We start from the raw sequence: 25,421 nt of genomic DNA, 5'->3' as shown, positions 1-25,421 counted from the left end.
AGCCATGTGATTTTCTTCCCTTGATAAGCTAAGCTCTTAGCCAGACAGAGTGTTCCTTCCTGCCTAGATATACGGGATTCACATTCTGTTTATTTCTCTGCGGGAAAAGGCCTGAATTCCCACCAAGACCTTTGGTACAGTGTGACACTAACAGGTCACCCTCTAAGGGTTACAGGTTCATCCCGACAGGCGGAGGGGCCTGGAGCAACCCCAGGGCCTGGGTGGTAGGGAGGGGCACGGGCAGCACCGAGAAAAGGGAAGGCCCGACCCTAACATCCAACCTCGCGATTGTGCTCAGGACAGCACGGCTGTTATTTCATTTGCTTGCTTAGTGAATTCATTCATTAATCCTGCTTTTATTTGGACTTAAAATAGGCTCAGTCCAGGGTTAGGTGATTTGGAATATGACAAAGGCAAAAATTTTAAGAATACAGACCCAATCAGGAGAGAAAGTTAATAGCTTAGAAAAGGATTGTAAGCTCGGTATATAGGGTCCATCTATTAAGTGGCCAGTCCAGTGATCCAACCTTCCTTCCTTCCTTCCTTCCATCCATCTGTCCATCCACATATCTACCCATTTATCCAATCAGCTTCCTCACCCAGACAGGCCTTTGTTTGTACCCATGATGTGCCAGGTTCTACAACAGATGCTCCTTCGAGAGGAGGGGATGAGCACTGGGGAGGTGGCGGCTGCATGCAGACACATGTGGGTGCTTACAGAGGGAGTCCGGGCCCTGGCACGGGCAAGAGGCTTTCAGATCGGATGCACCAGAGGGGTGGGGTGGGGGGTGAGGTAAGCGCTCTGGTTTGTTTGGAAAGGGCTGCAGAGAGCCTGTCCCAGGCTGAGGCTGCAGGGTGGCAGAGGGGGTCACATTCTGGGCCAGTTGGACGGTCTGGCAGCCACACGACTAAGTAAGTGCAGGAAGCCCCTTCCTCTTATACGCCCCTCCCCTGCCCACAGCTGAGGGCACACTCACTCTAAAGGGGAAACGCTGAAACAAATCTGAGTGTGGGAGGGTGCATGCAGAGCAGTGGGACAGTCACTGCTGACACGTGGGGCAGAGAAGGCGAGCCTGCGCCCTCTCAGGTCTGGTCTGGCTCCTTCACGGGTCGTGTCCCCCCGCCCCCCACACACACCTTGCACACACTTTCTCTCTGAGCCGTTGCTCTTTCTCCCCCTGGGACACCTGAATCTGAACCAGTTTACCCCTGTCCACCAGCTCAAATGCAGTCTCCCCTGGTCACACCCAAACCCCTCCACCCTGGTGACTCTGACGTCCTTCAATTTCAGACCACTGTCGTTGGGGCCTGTGGCTTCCCTCACAGAGCCTAGCACAGCAGGTGCATATAAATGTGTGGTTAGTGAGCTGCTGACCGTTGCATATGCTTGGTCCGGGCTTGCCCCAGCCCCCAGCCCCAAGAAGCCGCGTGGAGACCAAGCCCCATAGGTAAATGGGGGAGCCACCTTTGTTGTGTCCCCAAAGCATCTCCAGGAAGGGGAAAGATGGCACCGAACTTCAGAACCAGCCCAGTCTTCTGTGTCAGAGATGTAGGGGGAGCAGGGGGGCTGGGAGGATTCCCTGGAGGAAGCAGGCTGAATTTGGAGCAGTGGTGGGCGGGTGTTATAGGGGACCAGGCAGGGCGATCCTGGGGTGTGTGGAAGGGAGGTCAGACAAGCAGGCGGGAGCCTTCTTGGGTGTGCCTTGGAAGGTCTTGGCCTGGGATCTGGAGTCCCTTGGATCCAGATTTAACTCCTGGTTGTGCCGTCACTTGCTGTATGACCTTGAGCCTCAGTTTCTCCATCTGTAAAATGGAGAAAATTGCCAAAGTGCTCATCTCATAGGGTGGTCCTAAGGTTTAAATGCTCTAGTGCAGATCAAACACTTAGCAGGATGCCTGGCGCAGGTCACGGGCGCAGTAAACGGCCCTCTTATTGTTTTTATTATTGGCTGAATGAAAGCTGGGTCCGAGCAGCTTTGAGAGGTCCAGCCACAAGCTTGCTGGACCAGTATTCCCCGCGGGAACCCTGAAGCCACATGGCGACCCAGGGCCCCAGGAAAAACTCTCTGCTTCCTTACAATAATTTCATTTTTAAGGAGATTGCCTCCTACCTGGCCATTGGAAGTCAGTTAGGACCAGTTTACTTTGAACTTGGGGGGGACAGGGGATGACATGAAGGTCCTTTTCCCTCTCGGAAAGCGTATTGTTATTCTTCTCACAATTATAGAGAGGATAAAACAACAGCCAAGGCCACACTGTGGGGACAGTGGCTGGGGCTGGGGCCCAGATCGCTGACACTAGGCAGGGGGCTTCTCCAGCCTTCCCGCTCTCCCCACAGTACCTGGGATGGCTCTAGGGGGAGGCAAGGAAAGCCAGGTGACCTGAGGTACACCAGGGCGGATTTGCACTGCAGGGGGAGGGCAGGTGAGGCTTGTCTGTCCCTCTGTCTGTTGGGGGTGGATCAGCAGGGATAAAATGATGCTATCTGTAGACTGACTCCTCCAGCTCAGGGCTCGGATCAGGGTGAAGTCTGGCTGGGCCGCCCAGGCCCTTCTCTCCTCCTGTCCCAACCTGGCTTCAGTCCTGCTGACCTCAGGCAGGCCCTTGCCCCCTCTGGCCTCAGTGGCCCCATGTGCACATTGGGCACAGCAGCGTCCTCCAACATTCAGACCTATGGGCTCCCTGTGGGTAGATGAGGAAAACCTCAGGCCTCCAGCAGCCCCCTGCGACTCTCTCTCACTCTCGAGGTGCCCCCAGCCAGGCCCCCTGAGGGTCTCATGGTAAGCACACCAGAGGCTGGACACCCAAGGCCTGGGTTCCGGCCCCAGCTCCGTGGCCAGCCTGCGTGTGGCCCTGGGATCACTCTGCCTTCATTGTCCTCTAGGTTTGGAGCTCGACAGAAGCTCACCTGGTATTTGCCAGCTCCTGGCATTTCCTCCAGGAGGGTCCCTCTGATGATACCCCACTGGGCCATTAGCTCCCAGTGCCCTGTATGAGTCTCAGATGCTCCAGGCAATGCTGACCAGGCCTTTGCATCGCCGGCACCTGCCTGAGACACCTGTCCACTGCCTTGAAGAGCTGGCTTTGCTCACCCTTCAGGCATCAGCTCCAACACCCTCTGCCCCAGGAATCTTTGGCTCTAATGTCAACCCCTTTCTTCCCTTCCTATCCCATCCCCCTGGTTCAGTGGCTTCCACCACCCTTACCTCCCCAGGAATGACCTGGCTCTGTGATTACTGATTTGTCACATGCCCGTCTCCCACTGTAGGCTCCAGGAGGAGCCCCAACACCCTGTTCACTGCAGCACCCCTAGTAGGCCTGGCACACAGTAGGTTCTCAATCAATGTGGAAGAAACAGATGAGTGCCCACTATGTGTCCAGCCTGGTGGGAGGTGCTGAGTCCAGGGGAGGGGGCAGCGTGAGCCCTGCGGCCTGCTAAGGCAACCGCATCCCCTCCCCAGTGCCCACCCTCATGCAGCCACCCAGGCTCCCCAGCCACTCTCCTCCTCTGTGCTATTTACATTGGAACGGACTGAAGCATCACGTGAACATCAGGGCTCTGTTCTTTGGACCTCTAGATAATTATCTGGGCCTTATTAAGCCCTTAATTATCCAAACAGCTAATCAGGCTCCTGAATATAAGGACTTTCTCGCTCCTGGGTCAGGAGGCAGAGGTCGGTCATCTGCAGGATATCCTTGGGCTCAGCAAGGTAAGGACAGGCCCCACCTGTGGAGCTCTCCCCAGAGAATGTCTTTTACAGTTGAGAACACTGGGGCCCAGAGACGGGAAGGGACTTGCCTGAGATCACACAGCAAGGGCTTGGATGTATGTCCTGACGGCTACCCAGTGCTCCCCACCTAACAGGAAGCCACTGGACATTGAAATCTTCAGATGCTGCAGGACTTAGGCAAGATCAAGGAGACAGAAGACCCGAGGGGCCTCCCTGGGCTCCATCTGAAGCTGAGGGAAGACCATGGAGGTCCTTCTTTGCAGGAGCTCAGAGCTGAGCTGGGACAACAGCGGCAGGGAGCAGGCAGCTAGGCATTTGTCAGGCAAAGAGAGGGAGGAAGGGACTTCAGGTGGAGGAAAATGTGTGAGCAAAGGATGGGGTGGGGGCAGCAGGGAACACTCATCTTGGGTGGGATGGATTAAGAATACAATCAAGTTCAAGCTGTGATCTTTGAAACTGAGGGTGGTTGGGGATGGAGGGGAGGCTTCCCGGCGGAGGAGGCAAAGACTGAAACTAAGACTTGATGGACAGGCGGGCTGTGGATGGGTGGGGGGAGGGCATTCTAAGAGGATGGAACAGCTCAGGCAAAAGTCAAGCAAAGTCAGAAACAAAACCCTGGCATTGGCCGTTTGTCCTAGAAATACCTGCGTGACATTGTTACCCCAAGGGCAAAAAATCCTGCCCGAGTAACCTTACTGCCTGGCAATAGGTCTGGCCTGGGAATGTGGAGACTGAGGTGGTGCTTTCTTGGGGCTCAGTCTCCCCAGCTGGGAGCCGGGGCTGGGGCTGGAGGAGACCTTCACCAAGCCCCTACCAGCTCTGACACCCTGACACCAAACTTCACAGTTCCCTTGGGGATGATTTTCAAAGACACTTGGCACTGGGCATGCATGTACCCGGCACATGCCCGTGGCACACGAGTGTGTGTGTCCATAGAGGTCAAGGAAACACCAAGAGTGATTATATTCAAGCCCAGATAGAGCTTTACAAATTGAATGGGATGAGAGAGAAATAGATCACACTTTCATTTAGCAAATATTGTGATCATAGGCCTGAATGGTCTCCCTGGGGCGGTCGTTGTTGTTGTTGTTGTTGTTGTTGTTGTTGTTTTACTGTTTATTTATTTTGAGAGAGAGAGAGAGAGAGCATGCACGAGAGAGTGGGGGAGGGGCAGGGAGAGAGGAAGAGAGAGAATCCCAAGCAGGATCCACACTGTCAGTGCAGTGGGGCTCGAACTCACGAACTCTGAGATCAGGACCTGAGTGGAGGTCAAGAGTTGGATGCCCAACCGACGGAGCCGCCCAGGTGCCCCTCCCTGGCTTTTTAAAAAAAAAAAAAAATTTTTTTAACGTTTATTTATTTTTGAGACAGAGAGAGACAGAGCATGAACAGGGGAGGGGTAGAGAGAGAGGGAGACACAGAATCGGAAACAGGCTCCAGCCTCTGGGCTGTCAGCACAGAGCCCGACGCGGGGCTCAAACCCACGGACCGTGAGATCATGACCTGAGCTGAAGTCGGACACTTAACCGACGGAGCCACCCAGGCGCCCCACCTCCCTGGCTTTTTAAAAGCTGCCTGCTTCTCATCCTTCAGATCTCAGCCTAAATATCTCCTCAGAGTCCTTCCCTGAGCACCCCACCCCGTGTCCCGTGCGCACGCACATACACAACTCATGCATTTTATCCCATTCTATCACTTCTCTTTAAGATTCAGGAGGAGCAGGACTCTCTCTGCCACGTGTACCTTGTAGCCCGGCCTGCCTGGCACACACTAGGCACTCAATAAATGTGAGGCAAATGAATGAACGCAGGTATGGGCTCGGACTGGGGAGGCGGCCCCGGTAGGCGCCCCTCTCTCTGGATCCGCGCAGCCCTCAGTGGCCGAGCCTGCTGTTAGCAGGAGTCCAACTAGAGCTCCCCGTCTCTGGGTGACACGGGCCAGGCCCTGCGGTCCCTTCTGGATTCTTTTCAGCCACAGCTCAAACCTGAAATAAACACTTGGCCTCTGCTTGGGAGCATTTCAGGTCTCAGTAGGTGAGAGGGAGGGGTTTTTGGGGGCCCAGGGTTGGGGGTGAGGCTTTTCTGGGCACCTTGAAGGGTCTGGAGTAGGAGGTCTACTCACTGCCTGTGGGACTGTGGGTGTGTGCCTCAGTTTCTCTTTTGGTGTGGTAGTGTCTCATCTCAAGGGGTCTTAAGGGGCTGTAAGTTGAGATTTCTGGAGGTGAGACTGAGCTGGAGGGAGTGGGGGTGCCATTGGCTGTAGTGTCAGGGTCGGGGGAGCAGAGGGCCCCCGTTCCCATGCTGCCTTGGGAGTTCCCAGTCCCCTCTGTGGCCCCAGCATTGCCCGGCACTGAGCTACACTTGGACTCATGCAAACCTGCAGCTGAACCTCCCACCACCGCCTTTAAGCGGGCTGGTCAGAACATGCATCACGCCGACCGATGGGGAAACTGAGGCTTAGAGGGGGAAGTGACCTTCCTGGGGTGATGCAGAGGCCCCGTGTTCAATCAGGACACTCTTTGACCCCTCTGGACGTCAGAAATAAGGTTTGCTGAACTGGAGTTCAGAGGCCCCTGGACCCCCAAGACCATCCAGGGGGCCTGTTGTCTTCTGGAGCCCAGGAGGTCCCCGGAGGAACCAGGGTCTAGGGGACCAGGGTCTAGGAACCAATTCAGGCCCCACGGCACAGGTGGAGCCATGCTGCGGATCCTGTTTCTGGCACTCTGTGGCCTGCTGACCCACACACGAGCTGACCCCGGGGCATTGCTGCGGCTGGGCCTGGACATCATGAACCGCGGTAAGCTGGCGGGCCCGGGGCCGGGGCTGAGGGGCAGGTAGCGATCACTCGTTTGCATGGCCGTGAACACCCTATGAGCCTCAAAACAAAGTGAGCAGCAATGATATTACTCTGCCATCTTACAGAGGAGGAAACTGAGGCCCAGAGAAAATGGGGTGACTTGGCCCAGGTCCCTCCGCAAGTTGGAGGCAGAACAGGAAATCCTGCTTCCCCGGAGCCTCTCCTGGCCCCGACTGCAGGGCTGGTGGCCTAAGAGGGCTGTGGGGAAGACAGACGTGAGCCAAATCCCAGCTCAGCTACCGATTTGCTGTGTGACCTCAGGCAAAGTGTTACTGCTCCGCGTTACTGTTTGCTCATCTGTAAATATAAAATGTAAAGAAATGTAAAATAGGGTGACTGGTCCTTACTTGGGCAGATGAAATGAAATGTGAGATTAAAACCTCCTGGAGGGGCTTTAGTGAAACTTACTTCCCACCTCCCAGCTCCATGACTTTGAGGGAAATGAAGTCGCACGGAGGTGCAAAGAGGTGGTGACAGCTCTCCCGGCTCCGTGTTTGTCCCCTCTCTGGGAATCGGCCTATGACCGTTGTGCAGGTGTTTGTTTCTGTTTGTTTCTGGCATCGTGGCATTCAGGGTTGGGGCCTCCTGGCCTGGGGAACCAGCAGAATCTGCATCTTTAACAAGCTGTCAGACGAGTTCCCTATTCCCCCCCCCCCCGCTTTGAGAGTGGCTGGGCCACAGGATAAGGTCACCACTCTGGCTTGGGGTTTAGGGCCCCCTCTTGATACGCCCCCCCCCCCCGCAAACTGTTCTAGTCTCTGTCATGCCCCTCCCCACCCTCCAGCCATGTTGGGTTTCTCACCCTTGCCTCACCCTGCCACCTTCTTCCCTGCTTCTCCACCTTTGCATTTTGTATGCCCACTGCCAGCAGTGGCCTCGTTTACCTCTTTGCTTCCTGGTGAAAATTCCTATCTTTCCTGCTCCTATCTGGACCAACTGAGATGGCACCGCCTCCTGGAAGCCTTCCCCAGCTCTTCTCTTCTGGCCCAAACTCCTCCTGTGGTTCCTCCAGCTGCCCCAGTGTATTATGGCTCTTGTCACTTGTTACCGTCGTTGCTGGCAACTGTCTCCCCTGTGAGGCTGGAGGAGGACAGGGGTCAGGCATGATTCCTCTCTGGGTCTCTGGATCACCCAGCCCAGGGTGGGGCACAGTGACTCTGGGCACAGAGTGGTGTCACTTGTGAGTGGCCTGTGCCTGGGATGCCTGAGAGGTTGGCCCAGGGCAGGAAAGTAGCGGGGAGACCAGCTAAGTGTCTCTCTGGATACCCCCCTTTTCCAGAGGTGCAGAGTGCCATGGATGAGAGCCATATCCTGGAACAGATGGCAGCTGAGGCCGGCAAGAAGCGGCCGGGAATGAAACCCATCAAGGGCATCACCAAGTGAGCAGGGGAAGGGCTTTGGGGGTGGCAGGGAGAGGGTGGTGGGGAACGCTGTGCCCAGGACCTGAGAAGGCAGGAGGGAGAGCTGGGGCAGGGCCTGGGGCCTCTGCCCTGCTTTGCCGGTGGCTTGCTATGTGACCCTGGGTAGGTCACTGCTCCTACCTGGGCCTCAGTCATCCACTGGAGACAATTCCTGCCTCTTGTGAGCATTGAGAGGAGGAAGTAAAGTTGAGAAGTCAAATTCCAGCTCCCTGCATGCAGCCGGGACTCACTGAATGCACGTGAAATTGAAGGAAAATTTCTCAAAAGACAGAGCCAGAAAGGTATCAACCACCATCTAATGATGAGGCAAATTGGTTCCAGTGCAAGTGCTCGGTGGGATCGATTGGTAGGGGCTGCCTGGAATGAGGTGCTGGGGAGGGTGGGTTCTGTGGCACAGACTGTGATCAATTAGCAATGTCTGCCAAGAGCTCAGGAATGGAGGGGAGGATTAGGCGGGCCATGTCTTTGTTATCCTGGATCTCAACTGGTGGTTTTCAGCCAGGGGCGTTTTGCCTCCAAGGGACGTTCGGCAATGTCTGGAAACATTTTTGGTTATCGAGACTTGCTGGAGAGGGTAGGCGGAGGTGCATATGGTGCCTCCAGGGGTGGAAGCCAGGGATGCAGCTAACCATCCTGCAAGGCACAGGTCAGCCCCCCACAGCAAAGAATTATTCTGCCCACATGTCAATGGTGCCACTGTTGAAAAGCCCTGATCCAGGCAAACCTCCCCATTTTGCCAGTGGGGAAACTGAGGCCCACCAAGGGGAAGGGTGCAGCCCCAGATCACCCGGCCAAGTCGTACACAAGTACTTCTGTGTACAAACTGGTTTGTGTCCAGCCCTTGCGTTTCTCAATGGCCAGGCAGGCTTCTCCCTATGACATGGGATGGGGGGATTAACGCAAGACTTCCCCAGCCAGGGGGTGGAGGAGTGGGTTAAGAGCCTGGCTCTCACCTGCCTGGTTTCATTGCTGTGGATGTCTGTCGCCTCCCAGTCTGAAGGTGAAGGATGTGCAGCTGCCTGTCATCACACTGAGCTTCCTACCTGGGGTGGGCATCTTCCAGTGTGTGTCCACCGGCATGACCATCACTGGCAAGAGGTGAGTACAGCAGAGGAGGGCGGGAGGGAAGGGAGATGGCCTCGTCTTACTCTTACATGTACATGTATTGCATACCTACTGGGAGCCACCTGGGCACTGTGGTCTGAGATAGTGCATGTTGGGTTCCTGCATTTGATGGGAACCAGACTTGAGCACAGACGAGCACAGACGATCACAAACTCAGTGACTAGCCTCGGACAGAGGAAGCACTGGCAGCGTGAGGGGAATCAGAAAAGGCTTTGGGGGAGATAATGATAGCTGAGTAGGGTTTTGAAGGATGTGTAGGAGGTTACCAAAGCAAGAGGGAACAGGAAAGACCCATTTTGTGACCTTGGGCAAATCCATCTTCTTTTCTATCCTGTGGGGGTGGTGCCTCACCCTTTCCTCCTCCCAGAGCTGCTGAGACTGAGGGCAAAGAGGAGACAGGGAGAGTGGCCACAGTGGCAAAGATTGCCCATGATGCCTGCTTGCCCTCTCCTCCAGCTTCATAGGTGGGAACATGGAGATCATCGTGGTTCTGAACATCACAGCCACCAACCGGCTTCTGCAGGATGAGAAAACGGGTCTCCCCACGTTCAAGAGTGAGGGCTGTGAGGTCATCCTGGTCAGCGTGAAGACCAACCTGCCTAGCAAGTGAGGGTCTCTGTGGCTGGGGAGGAAGTTGGGGTCCACGCTACCACCCCTGCCCAGCTTCCCACTTCCCGAGCCACTGCACTTCTCCAGTTGTGTCCCTGAATGTCCTGTGCCTAATTTCCTGCCATCTGTGCCCTGTCCCCATCCTCTGCGTCCAGCATGCTGCCTAAGGTTGTCAACAAGTTCCTGGACAGCACCCTACACAAAGTGCTTCCTAGCCTGGTGAGTACCAGGGCAAGTGTCAACCCACATCCATAGGCGTGCTCAGACCATGGCGAGTGCGTTTTCCCTTGGCTGTGACCCTGACTGACTGATGGTAGCTGAGGAGGATTCTGAGGCTGTTGGTGTCTCTAGTGATGTCTGCCATGAGCACAGAAGGAGAAAATGGCAGACTACATACCACAGCCTGCCCCCCTGCCCCGCCTCCATTACTCATTCCTCTCATTGGGGAATGAGTCTACTGATTTTCAGGCTGTGGTCAGGAGCTCTGGATCCTAGTCCAGGTTCTGCCATTGATTTTCCATGTGATGTGTAGACTCGGTTTCCCCTTCAGCCCTTGTCCCTCCAGGGCTCTTGGGTCTCCCCATGGAGTACCATTCAGCTGTGAGAAGTGAGGCCTTCCATGCAGGGGCCCCCTCAGCCCAGTACCTTCTCTGCTTCCAGATGTGTCCAGCCATCGACGCGGTCCTGGTGTATGTGAACAGGAAGTGGGCCAACCTGAATGGTGGGTAGCCCTAGCCATGCCTCGCTCACACATGGGGACATCAGGATGGCTGGACTTTGAGGCCCCCGTTCTCCATTCAAGCACCTGCTCCAAGCCCAGGCTTGGGACTGAGGAGGTCTAAGGTCATGGTGTCCCTCCATCTGCCTACTGTCCAGATGGGAGGCCTGAGGCCCTGAGGGACTCTGGGCTTTTTGTCTCCACTTTCCATCCAGTGTTCTACCCCTCACCCCCTAGACTCCAAGAACAGCAGCTATCGTAGGCTCATCCACAAAGCCTACACCCTGAATAGTAATCCTATAGTGGTGACCTCTCTTTCCTTTGTCGAGGGGATTTACTACCTCTGTTTTCTCAGGATTCATAGGGTTCCCTAGTCAGGTGAGAGGAGAGCCCAATGGCTGGGCCTGAAGAAAACTGGCTCGTGTGCTCAGTAGTGTGGCCTGGAGCAAATCATTTCATTCCTCTGAGCCTCAGTTTTCTCGTCTGTAAAACAGAGCCAATAATCCTAATCACGCCAGTCTATTGTGGGAACTGAGCCACAACACCCCTCGGGAACTCTCAAGCTCTGTGCCTGCAGAGAGGTGTGTGGGAGGAGGATTTCCAGGCCAGCCACCACGGCCTCCCTCCTACAGATGGAATTACTAAGACCCCGAGAGGCTCAAGTAACTTGCCTTGGGTCACACAGAGGGCAAGGGTTCCTGGCACCCAGGCCAGCTCAGGTGGCAGCTGACTGGTGCCAGCCTCTATGGCTTGCCTGCAGTTGGTGCCTCTCTGAGTAGAACCTCCTTTTGCACAGCTCCCATGCCCGTGGGCCAGATGGGCATCGTCAAATATGTCCTGACATCCATGCCAACCACCACAGCCAACTATCTCCAAGTAGACTTCAGTGTAAGTGCCAGGGGGCCACCAGGGGACAGGGCTCTCACCAGCCTGCCTCTGCCAGGGGAGGCGGCTGGACTGGGTTGTGGAGGGTGCGAGGGCTCCTCGGGCCCTGGCAGACCAGGCCCGCCATGAAAAGTGTTCCCCGAAACTGAAACCTTCTCCCTCTTTCTGCTCTCAACATGAACCCTTCGTCCTGAGCTGACTTCCAGGACTGCTGACCCCACACATGCACCTTCTCCGAGGCTGTCTGCTTCTCCCAATGAGTGGCCCACCCAGTTGTACAGATGGGAACACTGGGGCCCAGGGAGGAGGCAGGACTTGGTTAGGGTCTCACTGTGAGCTGGTGGCAGAGTTGGGTCCTCACTCAGGTCTCCAGATCTCCAGGTGACTAGGTGAGATGCCTCTTCCAGGAATGGGAAGAAAAATCCCGCAATGTCATCTCCCTGTGAAGTCTCCCTCTGGTGTGGTTCTTCCAGGCCCCATGTTGTTTGCTATTTACCTCTTCTGAGAATACACAGAAAGCAGGTCTGTATCAATGAGTGCTCCAACTGGTCAGTCAGACTAAATGAGGTTACTTAAGCAATCCCATCAGCAACCACCATCGATTAGTGACTGGTTCCCTTATCTTCACAGGTCCCAGTTTGCCCATCTGTACACTGGGAGGGTAGCCTGCTCTTGGCTCTCCCATCTAGGGACTTGCCAACTTGGAGGCTGATTTAGTTTTGAGGACAGAGCCTTGCCCGCAGCCATAGTTCTTCATGGCCAAGGCTAAGCATGTCTCTCCCCGCTGTCCCACAGCCTGTGGTGCAGCAGCAAGAGGGCAACACCATCCAGCTTGCTGATGCCGGGGAGGCCCTCGAGTTCCCTGAGGGCTATGCTGAAGGCTCTTCACAGCTGCTGCTCTCGGCCACCTTCCTCACCACAGAGCTTGCCCTTCTGCAGAAGTCCTTTAATGTGAATGTCCAGGATATGAAGGTGAGCTGCCCTGTAATGACAGTCCTTGCCCGGTGTGTCTATTCTGAGAATTATCCTGGGGCCATGGGCAACACCAAGACTGGGAGATGCCAGGACTGATCTGGGTTTCTATCATCAGTTTGCCCCAACACCTACCATCTCTCTGTCCATGTAACCACCATCTACTCATCTATCCTTCCAACTGTTGACACAGCCAGGTATATATCCATCAACCTACAACTCTCATATACTGGCCATCCATCCACCTTTTTATCCAGTCATCAGCCACTCATTCATTCATCTCGCTATCATATATTCATGCTGTAGACTCTAGCCTTCCAGCTAGTATCCATCCACCCTTTATGCCATCCATACCTAGAACAGGGTCTGGTACTACTGAACAAGTGAGTCCACGTATCTGACCTTGGTCACCCAAACACCCATCTATCCACCCAACTCTCCATTATTCATCCTCCTACTCATCTATCCATTCATCCGTCATCACTGATCAAGACATTCATCCTCCCATCCATGTAACCACCATCCATCCATGTACTTTCTCATCCATCCTCCCACCAATCAATCCATTCATCATCCATTCTCCCACCTGTTTATCAGACCATTCCACATCTTCATATCCACTCTCCTCCCATACGTCATTCCTTTCATCCTTCCATCCACCCCCCACCTGTCCATCTATTATTCATTCTCCTACATAAGTGTTCATCCATCCATCCATGCATCCATTCAACACTCATTTGTTTATCCATTTCCCATTCATCTATCCATCCACAAAGCTGTCCACCCACCCCCTCTCATACATCACATCCGTCCATCTGTCTGCCACTTTTTCATCCAACATTTTCTCAGCATCTGACATTACGCTAAGAACCATGGGCATTGGGATGTATAAGCCACAGTCTGGGATAGCCAGGGTCTCCTTATCTACTTAATCACAGAGTAATAAGGTTATGATGAAGGGAACCTCAGAGGGCATACTTTATAGAGTCTGTTAGGAAGGGTGGGGGAGGGCTTTAGTAGTCCTAACCTTGATTTTGTTTTGTAGATTGGTAAGCTGCCCCCACAAACCACTAAGACACTGGCTGGCTTCATCCCTAAAGTGAGTGCCCTGACCTGCCATGACCACCATGCCTACTTGGCCTTGTTTTCCAGTTGAAGGGACAAGGGATTTGAGAGGCATCTTTTCTTTTTTTTTCTTAAAAAAATTTTTTTTTTGTTTAATGTTTATTTTTGAGAGAGACAGAGTGCAAGTCGGGGGTGGAGGGGGAGGCAGAGAGAAGGGAGATACAGAAGCTGAAGCAGACTCCAGGCTCTGAGCTGTCAGCACAGAACCCAATGCAGGGCTTGAACTCGTGAACTGTGAGATCATGACCTGAGCTGAAGTCAGACACTTAACTGACTGAGCTGCCCAGGCACCCTTGGGAGGCAGCTTTTCAAGACCACATTTCCCTTGGCTGATGTGGAATCATCCCAACGTCTCCATAAAGTGCTCTTTGGGTCCAGCATAGAAGCAGCTCAGGTTTTGTGAGATTTACTTTCTATGTCCAATAAGAAATAGCCAGACTGTCTGTTTTATTTCCTGATAGACGCATTCCAGCCCTTGCATGCCATGTTTCCTGTGTCCAAGGTACAAATCGCCTTATTTCAGGAGGGACTCCTGGTTTCAACTGAAGCCACCAGTCTGAGGTGGCATTCCCTGAGGAGAATTTCCTGCTTTCTGTAGGTAGCTAAGGCCTATCCCAAGCCGAAGCCCTTGGTGACCCAGATCAGGATAAACAAGCCCCCCAAGGTCACCATGAAGACAGGCAAGAGCCTGCTGCACCTCCATGGCACCCTGGAGATGTTTGCTGCTCGGAGGCGAGGGAAGGCTCCTGTATCCCTCTTTCTCCTGGAAACTGTGAGTAGAATCTGTTCCCCATTTAGGCCCAGCCTTGTGGCTATTCAAGACTGGAGTGTAGGATCTTAGTTAATAGCCAAGTAATGGATTGAAGAATCCTTAATTACTGTCATTTATGTGATCCTAACCTCCTGGGAACTGTCACCTGGCGTCTGATCCTTGGCTCTGCCACTAAACCTTTGAATGGCTAGAAAGATCAACAAACTGAGGTCAAGAGTTCAGTCCTTCCTTTCTCTCTCCTTCCTCTCTCCTTTTGTTCTCCCCCCCCTTCCTCCCCCCCCCCACCTTCATTAGCATCTACAAAGGCAGAGAAGGGCTCACCCAGGGGATTATGGGATGCTCGGAAGATCCCAAATCTAGTTGAGGAAATCACAGAGGACTTCCCAGAGGAGGTGATGCCTGAGCTGTGTTTTGAAGGTTGAGCAGGAGCTGGCCAGGGAAAGGGTTGATGCTGGGGAGGCTGGTGATGGAGGGCACTCCAGGTAGAGATCACAGGATGTTCAAAGGCTGAAGCAATAATGCGGTGTACACAAGGACCTACAAATGTGCTAGGTATTCTGAGAGTTTTGTCCTGGGGCAGGTACAGAGAAGTTAAGGAGCCTGGGCTGGGGGCAAGGGGAGACTACTGGATTCAGTTCCTGCAGATAAGATGGGCAGAGAGGAAGACCTCTGCTTTGTTACGGCAATAGTACTGGGAAGGTGGGGCCCCTGGTTTTACCACTGCCTTCTCCTTGCTTTTGTCCCCACCCGCCACCCACCAGCACTTCAACCTGAAAATTCAGTACTCAGTTCGTGAGGACCGGCTGCTGATGCTCACCTCTCTGGACAGGTAGGAGTCTGCTGCCTGTGCCGGTGTCCCTGTACTCCCGCGTGGGCATTACCACCAGTGCTTGGTTTTCTGCTCCATAGTCTCCCACTGGTCCATCCAGCATGGCCCACACTGCCAGGCTGCTCTGGTCACTACCCCTGTCCTAAAATCCTCACTAGCTTGTTATCTGCATGATCTTTTCTCAAATCTTAGCCTGGCCCTCAAGTCCTTTCTCAAATTCTCCCATCAGTGCTCCCACTAGGCTCTTGCACAGCACGTCTGATCGTGGGTCCATGTCCCCTTTTCCCTTAATAGGCTTTTCCCTGTGCCACTTCAAATGCCTCCTCCTGGAAGCCTGTCATGCTAGCAACTGCTAACATTTATATGGGAGCAGTGGCTACGTATATTATACTCACTATCCTACTTCAACATCCTAGTTTTCCATCCAGTTACTCATTAATTGTTATATTTGTCTTAATCTTTGATCTGACTTGTATTCGGCCAGGATTCTTTCAGAGACAATTTCAACTTAACTGGCTTAAGCCCAAAAGGGAATCTTTGGGCTCACGTGATTGGAGACTCTAGGGGTAGATCTTAATTTCAGGCATGGCTAGATCTTAGGTGCCCAAAGTCCTCAGGATCTCCCTCCTCCCTTGGCCTTTGCTGTCCACTTTGTTGGCTAAATTCTCAGGCAGCCTCTCCCCACCGGGTGGTGGCAAAGAGGCCAACAACAAAAGAGGCCTGTTGTCCAATAGTTCTAACTAAATTACCAAGACTGCTTCTCATTGGCTTAGCATGGACGACATGGCCAATCCTAAACCAATCACTGACACCAGAGATGAAATGCTCAGATGGGCCAGGTCTGGGTCATGTGCTCACACTGCGACTCTGTAGGCCTTGGAATGAGAGTGGAAAATGGAGGGTCTGCTACTGGAATAAAGAATAGAATTTGGGAAGATAAAGCCCCCAGACGACTATCACGTGGCCTGTTCTGGTGCCATCATGTATTAGTGCTTATTGGAGGCTGTGCAGGGAAGGAGGTCACGTGAAGGGTCCTAATCTTGTGCCCTGCAAGGATTTGGAGCTGACTGGTTGGGCAGCAAACCTCTGCATACCTGGCCTTGGGCAGGAGCAATAGATGTGACTGGGGGTCCCAGAGGGAAGAGTCAGGACCGATGAGATGAGGAAGTGATTTGAGCTGTGGCAAATAATATGGGCTATAATGAAAGGTGATGAGTGCCCCGTCATAGGTAGTGTCCAAGCAGAGGCTTATGAGCACCTGGTCTGAAGGCTGTACAGGGACTTCTGCCTCAGAGAGGGGTTGTGGGTATTCGTGATCCCCTTTATCCATGGCCAGGGGCAGTGGCTCTGACTGTGCTGCCTGCTCCTTGTCCCCCTCAACACCCCATGCAGATTACTGAGCCTATCACGGGAGTCCTCCTCGATTGGTGCCTTCAGTGTAAGTACCTCAAGTTCTTCTGCCTGACCTGGTGTGGGGGCAAGACTGTGCCTATTCTCCCTCGGCACTGCGGGGACGGGCCCTGAAATGGAGGCAGAGTGAATAGAGCGACCACTGTGGGTCTTGGGGCAGCTGACGTGCTGTGTGACCCTGGGAGAGTCACTTAGCCTCTCTGAGTCCATCTCCTTTTCTGGATAGATTCTGGACATCTCCCTGGATTGGTTTTAATAACACTGTCATGCATAGCAGCAGCCTGAGGCTGGCTCAGTTGGCCCAGCTGTCATTTTTATTAGTCTTTGTAGCCTCAGGGCCCAAGATGGAACCTGAGCAGCTGGTCAACAATAATAACAACAGCACTTGTTGAGTCCTCACTCTGCTCTGGGCTGTACCCAAACTTGCCAAATCCCTGTGCATAGGTGCTATTACATTCCACTTTCACAGATGGGGAAACTGAGGTACAGAGTGGTGGTGAGTGAATGACTGATTGAAACTACTGAGTTTTCTGTAGGAGCAAAATGAAGTCCACAGGTCACCCACGGTGTCTTGAATTCCTCCTGCACTATGACCCCAGGCCCATATGTCACTCAACAGGGACCAAGTGGAGGTATAGGGCATCAGCCTACAGTTAAGCAGGGTCCAGCCCAGTTTTGACACTAGGTGGACAAATTATTTGATGTCTCTAATATTCATTCCTGTGGTCCCCACACCCAGTCGAAGTGAGGGCTGTGAAAATCTGAGCATCAGATTTCCTACTTCAACATCCACTTTTCCATCCAGTTACTCACACTGGATGAATTGAATTGAATTGAAGTGAAGTGAAGTGAATTGAAGTGAAGTGAATGATGGATGTGAATATTCCCTCTCCTCTCTCACCCTCAGGAGAAGGAGTTGACTGGCTTCATCACTGATTATCTCCAAGAGGCATATGTCCCAGTCGTCAATGGTGAGGGCTCCTGTGGGCTTTGATTTTGCTGGTTGTTAAGAAGCACTGTAAGCAGGAAGGGATGCCACCTGGGTGCTCTCAAGGCCCTTTCACTGACCCCAGATAAGGGAGGCTAAAAGGGAGTGAATAGTCACTGCTGAGTCTTTGAGGCTGATGTAGTCTATTTTTTTTTTAATGTTTATTTTTGAGACAGAGAGAGACAGAGCATGAATGGGGGAGGGGCAGAGAGAGAGGGAGACACAGGATCGGAAGCAGGCTCCAGGCTCTGAGCCATCAGCCCAGAGCCTGACATGGGGCTCGAACTCACGGACCGTGAGATCGTGACCTGAGCTGAAGTCGGACGCTCAACCGACTGAGCCACCCAGGCGCCCCAAGGCTGATGTAGTCTAATGTCACCTACCTGGGGACAAAGGCCCCTCCCACAACTTGGGACCCTTGCCCCTTGACCCTATGCCATGGGTCTGATCTTGACCCAGGTCTGGGGTATAAATACATGGTGGTAAGGCTTATGTGCTCTGTGCCTGTGCGGCTGGCAGACGTCATCCATCACTCACCGTGCTGTTTCCCACTACTCTGTTCCAGACAGCCAAGGAGTGGCTTTAAGGAGTAGTCAGCTACAGAGCAGTCGCTGAAATGACTCTTACTGTGTTTCTCAGATGTGCTCCAAGTCGGGTTCCCACTTCCAGACTTGCTGGACATAGATTACAACCTGGCGGAGCTGGACATAGTAGAGGTGAGGAAAGGAGCTGAGAAAAGCCGTGTCAGTCAACACGTTTGGCCAGTGAATCAGGAGCAAAAGCCTTCCTCTCTCAGCCTGGGGGGAGGAGGCTTGAGGAGGGCAGTGGCCATCAGTACGATCCTGCCACTCCCTTGAGCAAGACCCTGCCCCTCAGGACTTGGGCCCCCTTTGGCCAGGGGCTCCCCAGGAGGGACCCTGGATTCTGCTGCCTTCCTTCTCCGTCACCTCGGGCAAATTACTTCACTTTTCTCTCTGCCTCCGTGTTTCCATTGATAATAGGGGTGTACCCACCTCAGAGAGCTATTGAGATAGTTCACCTGAAGGCATACAGTAAGTGCTTAATAAATACCAGCTTTAAGTTACATGCCAAGTATTGTGCTTGGAGCATTAAATGTACATTTTTCTCACTTGATCTCTCCACTCCGAGAGGGAGGGATGCTGTCCCCACCTGACCGTTGAGAAAACTGACACCCGGAGACACGAAGGGCCACAGGCGGGTCTAGTTTAGCCTCTGCTCCTGGCTTCCATTTCCTGGCCATGAGCCCGACCGGTCCTATCCCCTGCCACGGCCACTCATCCCCACCTGGCCCTTTGCCTCCTGCCAGAATGCCCTGGTGCTGGTGCTCGACTTGAAGCTGGACTGACGGGGGCAGGGTCTGCCCGTGTGCCACCGACCGGCTGTGCCCTCTGGAGGAGCCCCCGATTGGAGCCGGTGGGCCTGGCCCCTTCCCACCAGTGGACACCTCCTTTGAAGAGGAGTAAGCAGGGCAGGCCGGGCTGGGCCTTGTCAATAAACAGGAGAAAGATCCTCACAAACATCTGATGGTTTGATCTCTTTATTTGTAATAAATTGACGTCTGCCTTTTCTTCCCCCTCCGTGGGTTTTGGGGTATCAGACCAGCTTGGAGTCCGAGGGATGCTGGTCACGGCCTTGGGGGGCAGGCACGGGCTCCCTCATGAAAACCTGCTGAATGCCATGCTCTGGCTTTACTTGTACTATCTCATTTCATCCACACAATAACCCTATGAGAGAAGGGCAGCCATTGCCATCCCCACTTTACAAACGAGGAAGTTGAGGCACAGGGCCAGCTCCCTTTACCAGGTCACACAGTTTAGCAAATAGCAAAACTCTTCGCAGCCCGTCTCAGCTACTTGCCCCAAATCTTATCTTGAGGGTGGCTCTGACGACAGGGAGCCTGCAGAAGCCCAGTGTGTTCCCAGCTCTCCTGTGTCACCCCCTCCGATCCTCACAACAATTAAGGGAGGTGAGTACCTATTTCACAGATGAGGAGACTGAGGCTCAGAGAAGTAGAACTACTGGCCCAGTGCCACCTGGCAAGTCAAAGGCCAGGGCTCGAACTGGAATTTGGGCTCTTGAGCCCGTCTGTCTGGGTTCAAATCCTGGCTCTGCCTCCTCGCTGCTGTGTGCCCTGGGCAAGTCACTTTCCTCTCTGTTTTCTCACCTGGAAAATGGGAATGATGACGGTACTAACTTCTGCAGCATTGTCGTGAGGATTAAATGAATCAAGCGATGAAAAGTTCTTGCGCACACAGTAAGTGCTCAATAAGCGCTCAGCACAGATGAGTTGTTGAGGCCGAAAGAGATGTGAACAGGTGTGTCTGGTCAGGGTCGGGGAAGGGGTGCTAACTGTGCAAAACCAAGCGCCAGCTTGTGTGTTTTCAAGCCCCCGTCAGTGTGTGAAGAGCCCACGGGTGGGGGCAGTTTGAGCCGCGTGTGCAGACGGGAAGGTCCGTTTGTAGAGGTTTGTGTGTGAAAAGGCCTCCGGTGTCCTGTCCACCCATGTCTGTGGGTCTGTGTGTTCCTGTGGACGCGGTCTGTGCCGGGGGCATTTCCACGTCTCACAGACAACACTCGTGGGGGGATTGGCTCCCAATATTTGTCATATCTGCCCCATCACCTCTCCCGAGACTGGCACTGATCCTAGTCTCCAAATCGACTCCCCTTAATAGCAAATGTGGGACACTTCAATTTACACAAGGCAATAGGCCAAGCATATTTCAACTAAAAATAAAGAAATAAAGGAGCACCTGGGTGGCTCAGTCGATTAAGTGTCCGACTCGATTTCCGCTCAGGTTGTGATCTCCCAGTTTGTGATATCAAGCCCCACGTCGGGCTCTGTGCTGACAGCACAGAGCTGCTTGGGATTCTCTCTCCCTCTCTCTCTCTCTCTCTCTCTGCCTCTACCCCACTCGTGCTCCCTCTTTAAATAAATAAATAAACATTTTTTAAAAAGATATTAAAAAATAAAAGAAAGGAAGAAAAAATAAAAGAAAATGTAGTTTATACATAATAAAGTGAACAATGCATTTTAAAACAAGTGTCTTCTATGTGGACCCTCAAAATCAGTGTCTTTTGCTAGAAGGTAAAAAAAAAAAATCCGTAACTTTGAAAAAAAATGTACATGAGGGGAGATTGGTTGGTACTCCAGTCCTGGAAATTACTGGGGTGGTGGCCATGTGTCTGTATCTCTCGGTGTGGGTGCATGCGTCCGTTAGAATGTCTCTATCCCCCCTCTCGGGGATGAGTCTTTGTATGTGGGGGGGTCTGGGTGGGTCTGTGACAGTGGGGGGTCCATGTCTGGGCACACATAGGTGTCTGTGGGTGGTATGGTGTGGCCAGAGTTCTGGTCAGGAGGCCAGCACTCCCGGAGCCTGTGGGGCCTGGACAGGTCCATCCTGTCCCATCCTGGCCCCGACCCATGCCTGCCACAGAGAAGGGAGGAGGGAGAGGAGAGGGGAGGGAGGAGAGGGGGTCCTCCCTGGCCCAGACCCAGACGCCAAGGCTGTCTCCTTGTCTCCTGCCGCAGGCCTAATCCCATCACCCACCGTTTCCCCAGCGCTGGAACAATGGCAGCATTGAGGCAGGCCTGGCAGATACAGAGGCCTGTGTGATCCAGGGGTGGCTGATACTCTTCCCTGGATATGCCAGAGACGCCCCTTCCACTCCCCCAGTCCCGCCCTTGGATGTGCATACAGTACGCTCGTGGCCACCAGAGCCTCGCTGCCACCTTCCCCAGGCCCATGCTCGGGGAGAAACCAAGGCACAGATCTGTGGGAGTCAGGAGGCCTGGGCTCTCACCTTGGTACAACCAGGGGCATGTTGTGTGTGCCAGCTCCTCTCTGGACCTCAGTCTTCCCATCTGGGAAATGAGAGAGGGGTCAGATGCTCTCACCTCCACTCTGATTTCAACATTATTTGAGTGGTCAGTTACCCTGGGCAGACATGGGGGCCGGGCTGGCAAGGGGAGCCCGGTGCTGTGACCCCACCCCCTGGGAAGGTAACGATGGAGGTTCTCTACCCATGTGCATGGCTCACCTTCCAAGACTCTCCCAGCCCTAGATGAGGAAATGGAAGCTCAGAGGGGTGAAGTGAGTGGCCCAAGGGCACACGTGTGTGTGAATGGGACGTGAACCCTGTCTGCCCGAGTGTGTCTCCTCCTTCCTCCGCACACCACACTCAGTAGCAGGATGCATCATCCTCCTTCAAAGAAACGAAGTCCAGAGAAGGTGTGTGATTGGCTCAAGGTCACAGCGAGAGAAGGAAGCAGGTCTTTGATTCAGGTTGTTGTTGTTCTTCTTTAATGTTTATTTATTTTTGAGAGACAGAGAAAGAGAGAGCACAAGTAGGGGAGGGGCAGAGAGAGAGGGAGACAGAATCTGAAGCAGGCTCCAGGCTCTGAACTGTCAGCACAGAGCCCGACGTGCGGCTTAAACTCACAAACGGTGAGATCATGACCTGAGCTGAAACCAAGAGTCAGACGCTTAACTGACTGAACCACCCAGGCACCCCTAAAGTTGATTTTTAAAGAGTAACCTGGCTCAGCGTCTGAAGTCATCAGGATGAACACTGTACCGGCAGGGGTTCTGAGATTATGGGGTGAATGAGGCAAATACTATGCCACCTTCCCATCTCACCAGGCAGCGGCTCAGGGCTCCATGCAGGAGACAGACCTACAAACACCCAGAAACAAGGCGACAGCCCTATGGGTCACAGACTTTGACAGAGGGAATCCCAGGGGGCTGTGGGATCACAGCCAGCTTGGGGGTCAGGAAGGCTTCCTGGAGGAAGGGATGCCTAAGCCAGTTCCCGGAAAAGAATGGCACACAAAAGCCTAAGACCCTACGTCCATATAGTAGCCTGTAGGGCCCCATCGTGTCCTCGGCCATATGCTCCCCACTGCCCTTTGACCGCACAGGCCTCCCTGGGGTTCCTGGAACACAGTATCGCAGCCCTTTGTTCTTGCCCTTCTCTGTGCCTGGTGGGCTCTTCCCCAGACATCCTGGGCCCACTCCCTCTCGTCCTGCAGGTCAAAAGTCATGCCTGCTCCGGTACGAGCCCTCCTCTGACCACCATATTGAAAATTGCATCCCACCCCTGCTGTATTTTTGTCATTAGCCTCTGACTTACTGTATCACGGGTTTATCTGTTTCCTCCAGGGCTGCACTGTCCAATAGGGTGGCAATATCCCTAAAAGACAATCGAGCACTTGAAATGTGGTGAGTCTAAATTCGGTGTGCTGTTGGTAGATTTTATAGATATACTATGAGAAAAAGATTATAAATCATCCCATCAATAATTTTATACTGATTAAATGTTAAATGATAATATTTTGGATATATTGGGTTAAATAAACTGTACTATTAAAATTAGTGGACTTCGGGGCGCCTGGGTGGCTCAGTCGGTTAAGCAGCTGACTTCAGCCAGGTCACGATCTCGCGGTCCGTGAGTTCGAGCCCCGCGTCGGGCTCTGTGCTGACAGCTCGGAGCCTGGAGCCTGTTTCAGATTCTGTGTCTCCCTCTCTCTCTGACCCTCCCCCGTTCATGCTCTGTCTCTGTCTCAAAAATAAATAAACGTTAAAAAAATTTAAAAAACAATAAAATTAGTGGACTTGTATGTTTTTACTTTTTTAAAAAATGTGAGGGTGCCCAGGTGGCTCAGTCGGTTGAGTGTCCAACTTCAGCTCAGGTCATGATCTCGAGGTTCGTGAGCTCGAGCCCCACATCGGGCTCGCTGCTGTCAGCGCAGAGCCCTCTTTGAATCCTCAGTCTCTCTCTCTCTCTGCCCCTCCCCCTCCCCAGCTCATACTCACTCTCTCAGAAATGAATAAATACTTATTTTTAAAAATGTGGCTACTAGAACATTTAAAATTGCCTTGTATTTCTATCGGTCATCTCCTTCAGGGGTGGGGATTTGTTTCTCCTGTTTATTGCTGTATCCCCAGCACCTAACAAGTAGTAGTTACTCCACAAATGCCTGCTGAAGAATGTATGAATGAATGGATGAGTGAATGGATGGATGGATGGATGGATGGATGATGGATGATGGATGAGTGGACGAATGAATGAATTTCTCTCCACTATCACTGGCACCAGCCTCAGGAATGGGGAAAAGTGCCTGTTCTGGAGCCCAGGGGACACGGGGCCTTGGGAGGTAGGGAGTGGGGGGGAGTTGGTGCCCCTCCCCCAAGTTGGTGCAGAGTTCCTCTCTCCAGGTCCCATGGCCATCTCCATGCCAGGCCTGGGGTAGGGGTGGCAGGGGTCTTCCTTTCTTCTCTTCCCTGGCCTTAGTTGGAGTAGGTGGGAGGCAGGGTAGATTCTGTGCCATCAGGGGCCCTTGGAGAACCTTGGAGGGAGACTCCATAGGCGGGCGGAACGCCCCATCCTGCCCCCAGCTCTGGGAGGAGGTGGCTGCCTCCACAGCCCCAGACCTTCACTCCCGCCCCTGGGCACTAACCCCAGCCCCCACCCGCTCCCCCTTCTCTCCCCCCAGAAGGAAGGCTTAGCCCAGGCCCTCAGGAAAAACCGCAATTTGCTTCTGACATGACACATTGACGGATTTCTGGCGGCTGTGCCCCTTTGTGTCCCCAGAGCTGATGTGGGCATATAAGGGCCGCCCCGGGGCCCAAGAGGGTGGAGGAGCCGGCAAGAGGCTGGGAGCCTCCACCCACCCCTCGTGGAGCTGCAGGTGTGGGTAAGGCAGCCTGCAGCAGCCCTAGCCTCATCCAGATCCCCAACCATTGACCCTGCGACCACCCGGCTATCCCATCTGAATAATGGGCACAGAACGAATTCACCATAGGAGGGCACTGGGGCTGCCTGGAGGGTGATGGGAGAAAAAGCCCATTTGCAGACGGGAAAACTGGGGCTCAGATGGGGGCAAAGGCAGGGATGTCCTATGGACAGGGCTCTAGGGGTGTGCATTTTTCTCTAAGCCATGGAAACCAACTGGTTTCCCATTGTGGGACTGTTTCCCTCCGCAAGGGACCCCAAGGTTTCAGGTAGCCACTCTGGGATGAGTCTTGGAGACAGAAGACGGACACTGCTGAGATTGCTCCTGGTGCACATGGCACCCATATGAACTTTTGCGCAGACGAGGAAAAGCGCCCTCTCTGGGCAGACACAGCCTGTGCCAGGGCAAACGGTGGGCTAGTGAAGCGCAGCTGGGTTTCCATCCCCTCTTGCCCCCTCAGCAAACACCCATCCAGCACACATCATGCACAGAAGCCCTAGATACAGTCTCTGCCCCCGGGGAGCTTAAAGAGATGGCAAACAAGGACACGAACGCATAATGTATGATAGCATAATAGCACCTTAAAATAAATACGCCAAGCGATGCTTAGCGGCCAACAGGCTTCTTTAGACAAGGTAAAGGAGGGAGGCCTCTCCAAGCTGGCAACATTTATTCAGAGCCTGGGATGAGGAGTCAGTCATGCGAAGAACCAGGGGAAGAGCCTTCCTGACAGCAAGAACAGCATGTGCAAAGGCCCTGAGGTGGAAAGGGGCTTAGGTGTTTAAGACCGAGAAGGTCAAAAAGGCAGTCAGGGACCTAGTGGGGAATGGCAGGAAGCCTGGGTTGTATCCCAAGGGCAGTGGGAAGTGGGGTTTAAGCAGAGATTACATGAGGGGTTAGATGGATATGTGACCGCATTAGCAGTCACTCCATAAAGACAAGTGCCATGCTATGAAACTAGTAAGTTAGCCCTGTTCTCACCTCCCATCTCATTCCTTCCAACATGGAAGGATAGAGGCCAGGGAGGAGGAGAGAAATGGGGCCTGTTAATGGGGGGGTCCCCAGTCAGCCACACCTTCTGAAACGGTCTCATGAGCCAATGGGAAAGCAGGTCCAGGAAACAAAGCTCCCAATCCTGCTGTCCTGGAAAGGAAGGCCCCTCTGTCACTCTCCCTCCGAGGCCTGGCAGGTCCACGTTCACCAGGGACGCAAAGGGCTGACGTGAG

At 53.5% G+C, this 25,421-nt stretch overlaps 1 protein-coding gene across 1 annotated transcript; it reads left to right on the top strand.

The window, feature by feature from the left end:
- The first annotated feature begins 6,427 nt into the window (after positions 1-6,427).
- On the top strand, positions 6,428-18,981 carry BPIFB6 (BPI fold containing family B member 6). The gene is made up of 15 exons (XM_045443770.1): positions 6,428-6,524; positions 7,867-7,966; positions 9,002-9,106; positions 9,590-9,739; positions 9,898-9,961; positions 10,403-10,463; positions 11,257-11,348; positions 12,141-12,317; positions 13,363-13,416; positions 14,041-14,214; positions 14,976-15,043; positions 16,436-16,481; positions 17,361-17,424; positions 18,081-18,157; positions 18,769-18,981. Exons 1-15 carry the CDS (start codon positions 6,428-6,430, stop codon positions 18,805-18,807), a joined length of 1,368 nt encoding a protein of 455 aa, XP_045299726.1. The 3' UTR covers positions 18,808-18,981.
- Positions 18,982-25,421: the final 6,440 nt, after the last annotated feature.

Source organism: Leopardus geoffroyi, chromosome A3 (assembly GCF_018350155.1).
Source record: "Leopardus geoffroyi isolate Oge1 chromosome A3, O.geoffroyi_Oge1_pat1.0, whole genome shotgun sequence".
NCBI lineage: Eukaryota > Metazoa > Chordata > Mammalia > Carnivora > Felidae > Leopardus > Leopardus geoffroyi.
The sequence above is the reverse complement of the archived record's forward strand: the minus strand, read 5'-3'. Positions and strand labels throughout refer to the sequence as shown.

Coding starts and splice junctions, on each gene's coding strand:
- BPIFB6 (XM_045443770.1), top strand. CDS start 6,428: ATGCTGCGGATCCTGTTTCTGGCACTCTGTGGCCTGCTGACCCACACA. Junction 6,525..7,866: donor GGGCCTGGACATCATGAACC/GCGGTAAGCTGG, acceptor CCCCTTTTCCAG/AGGTGCAGAGTGCCATGGAT. Junction 9,962..10,402: donor ACAAAGTGCTTCCTAGCCTG/GTGAGTACCAGG, acceptor CTCTGCTTCCAG/ATGTGTCCAGCCATCGACGC.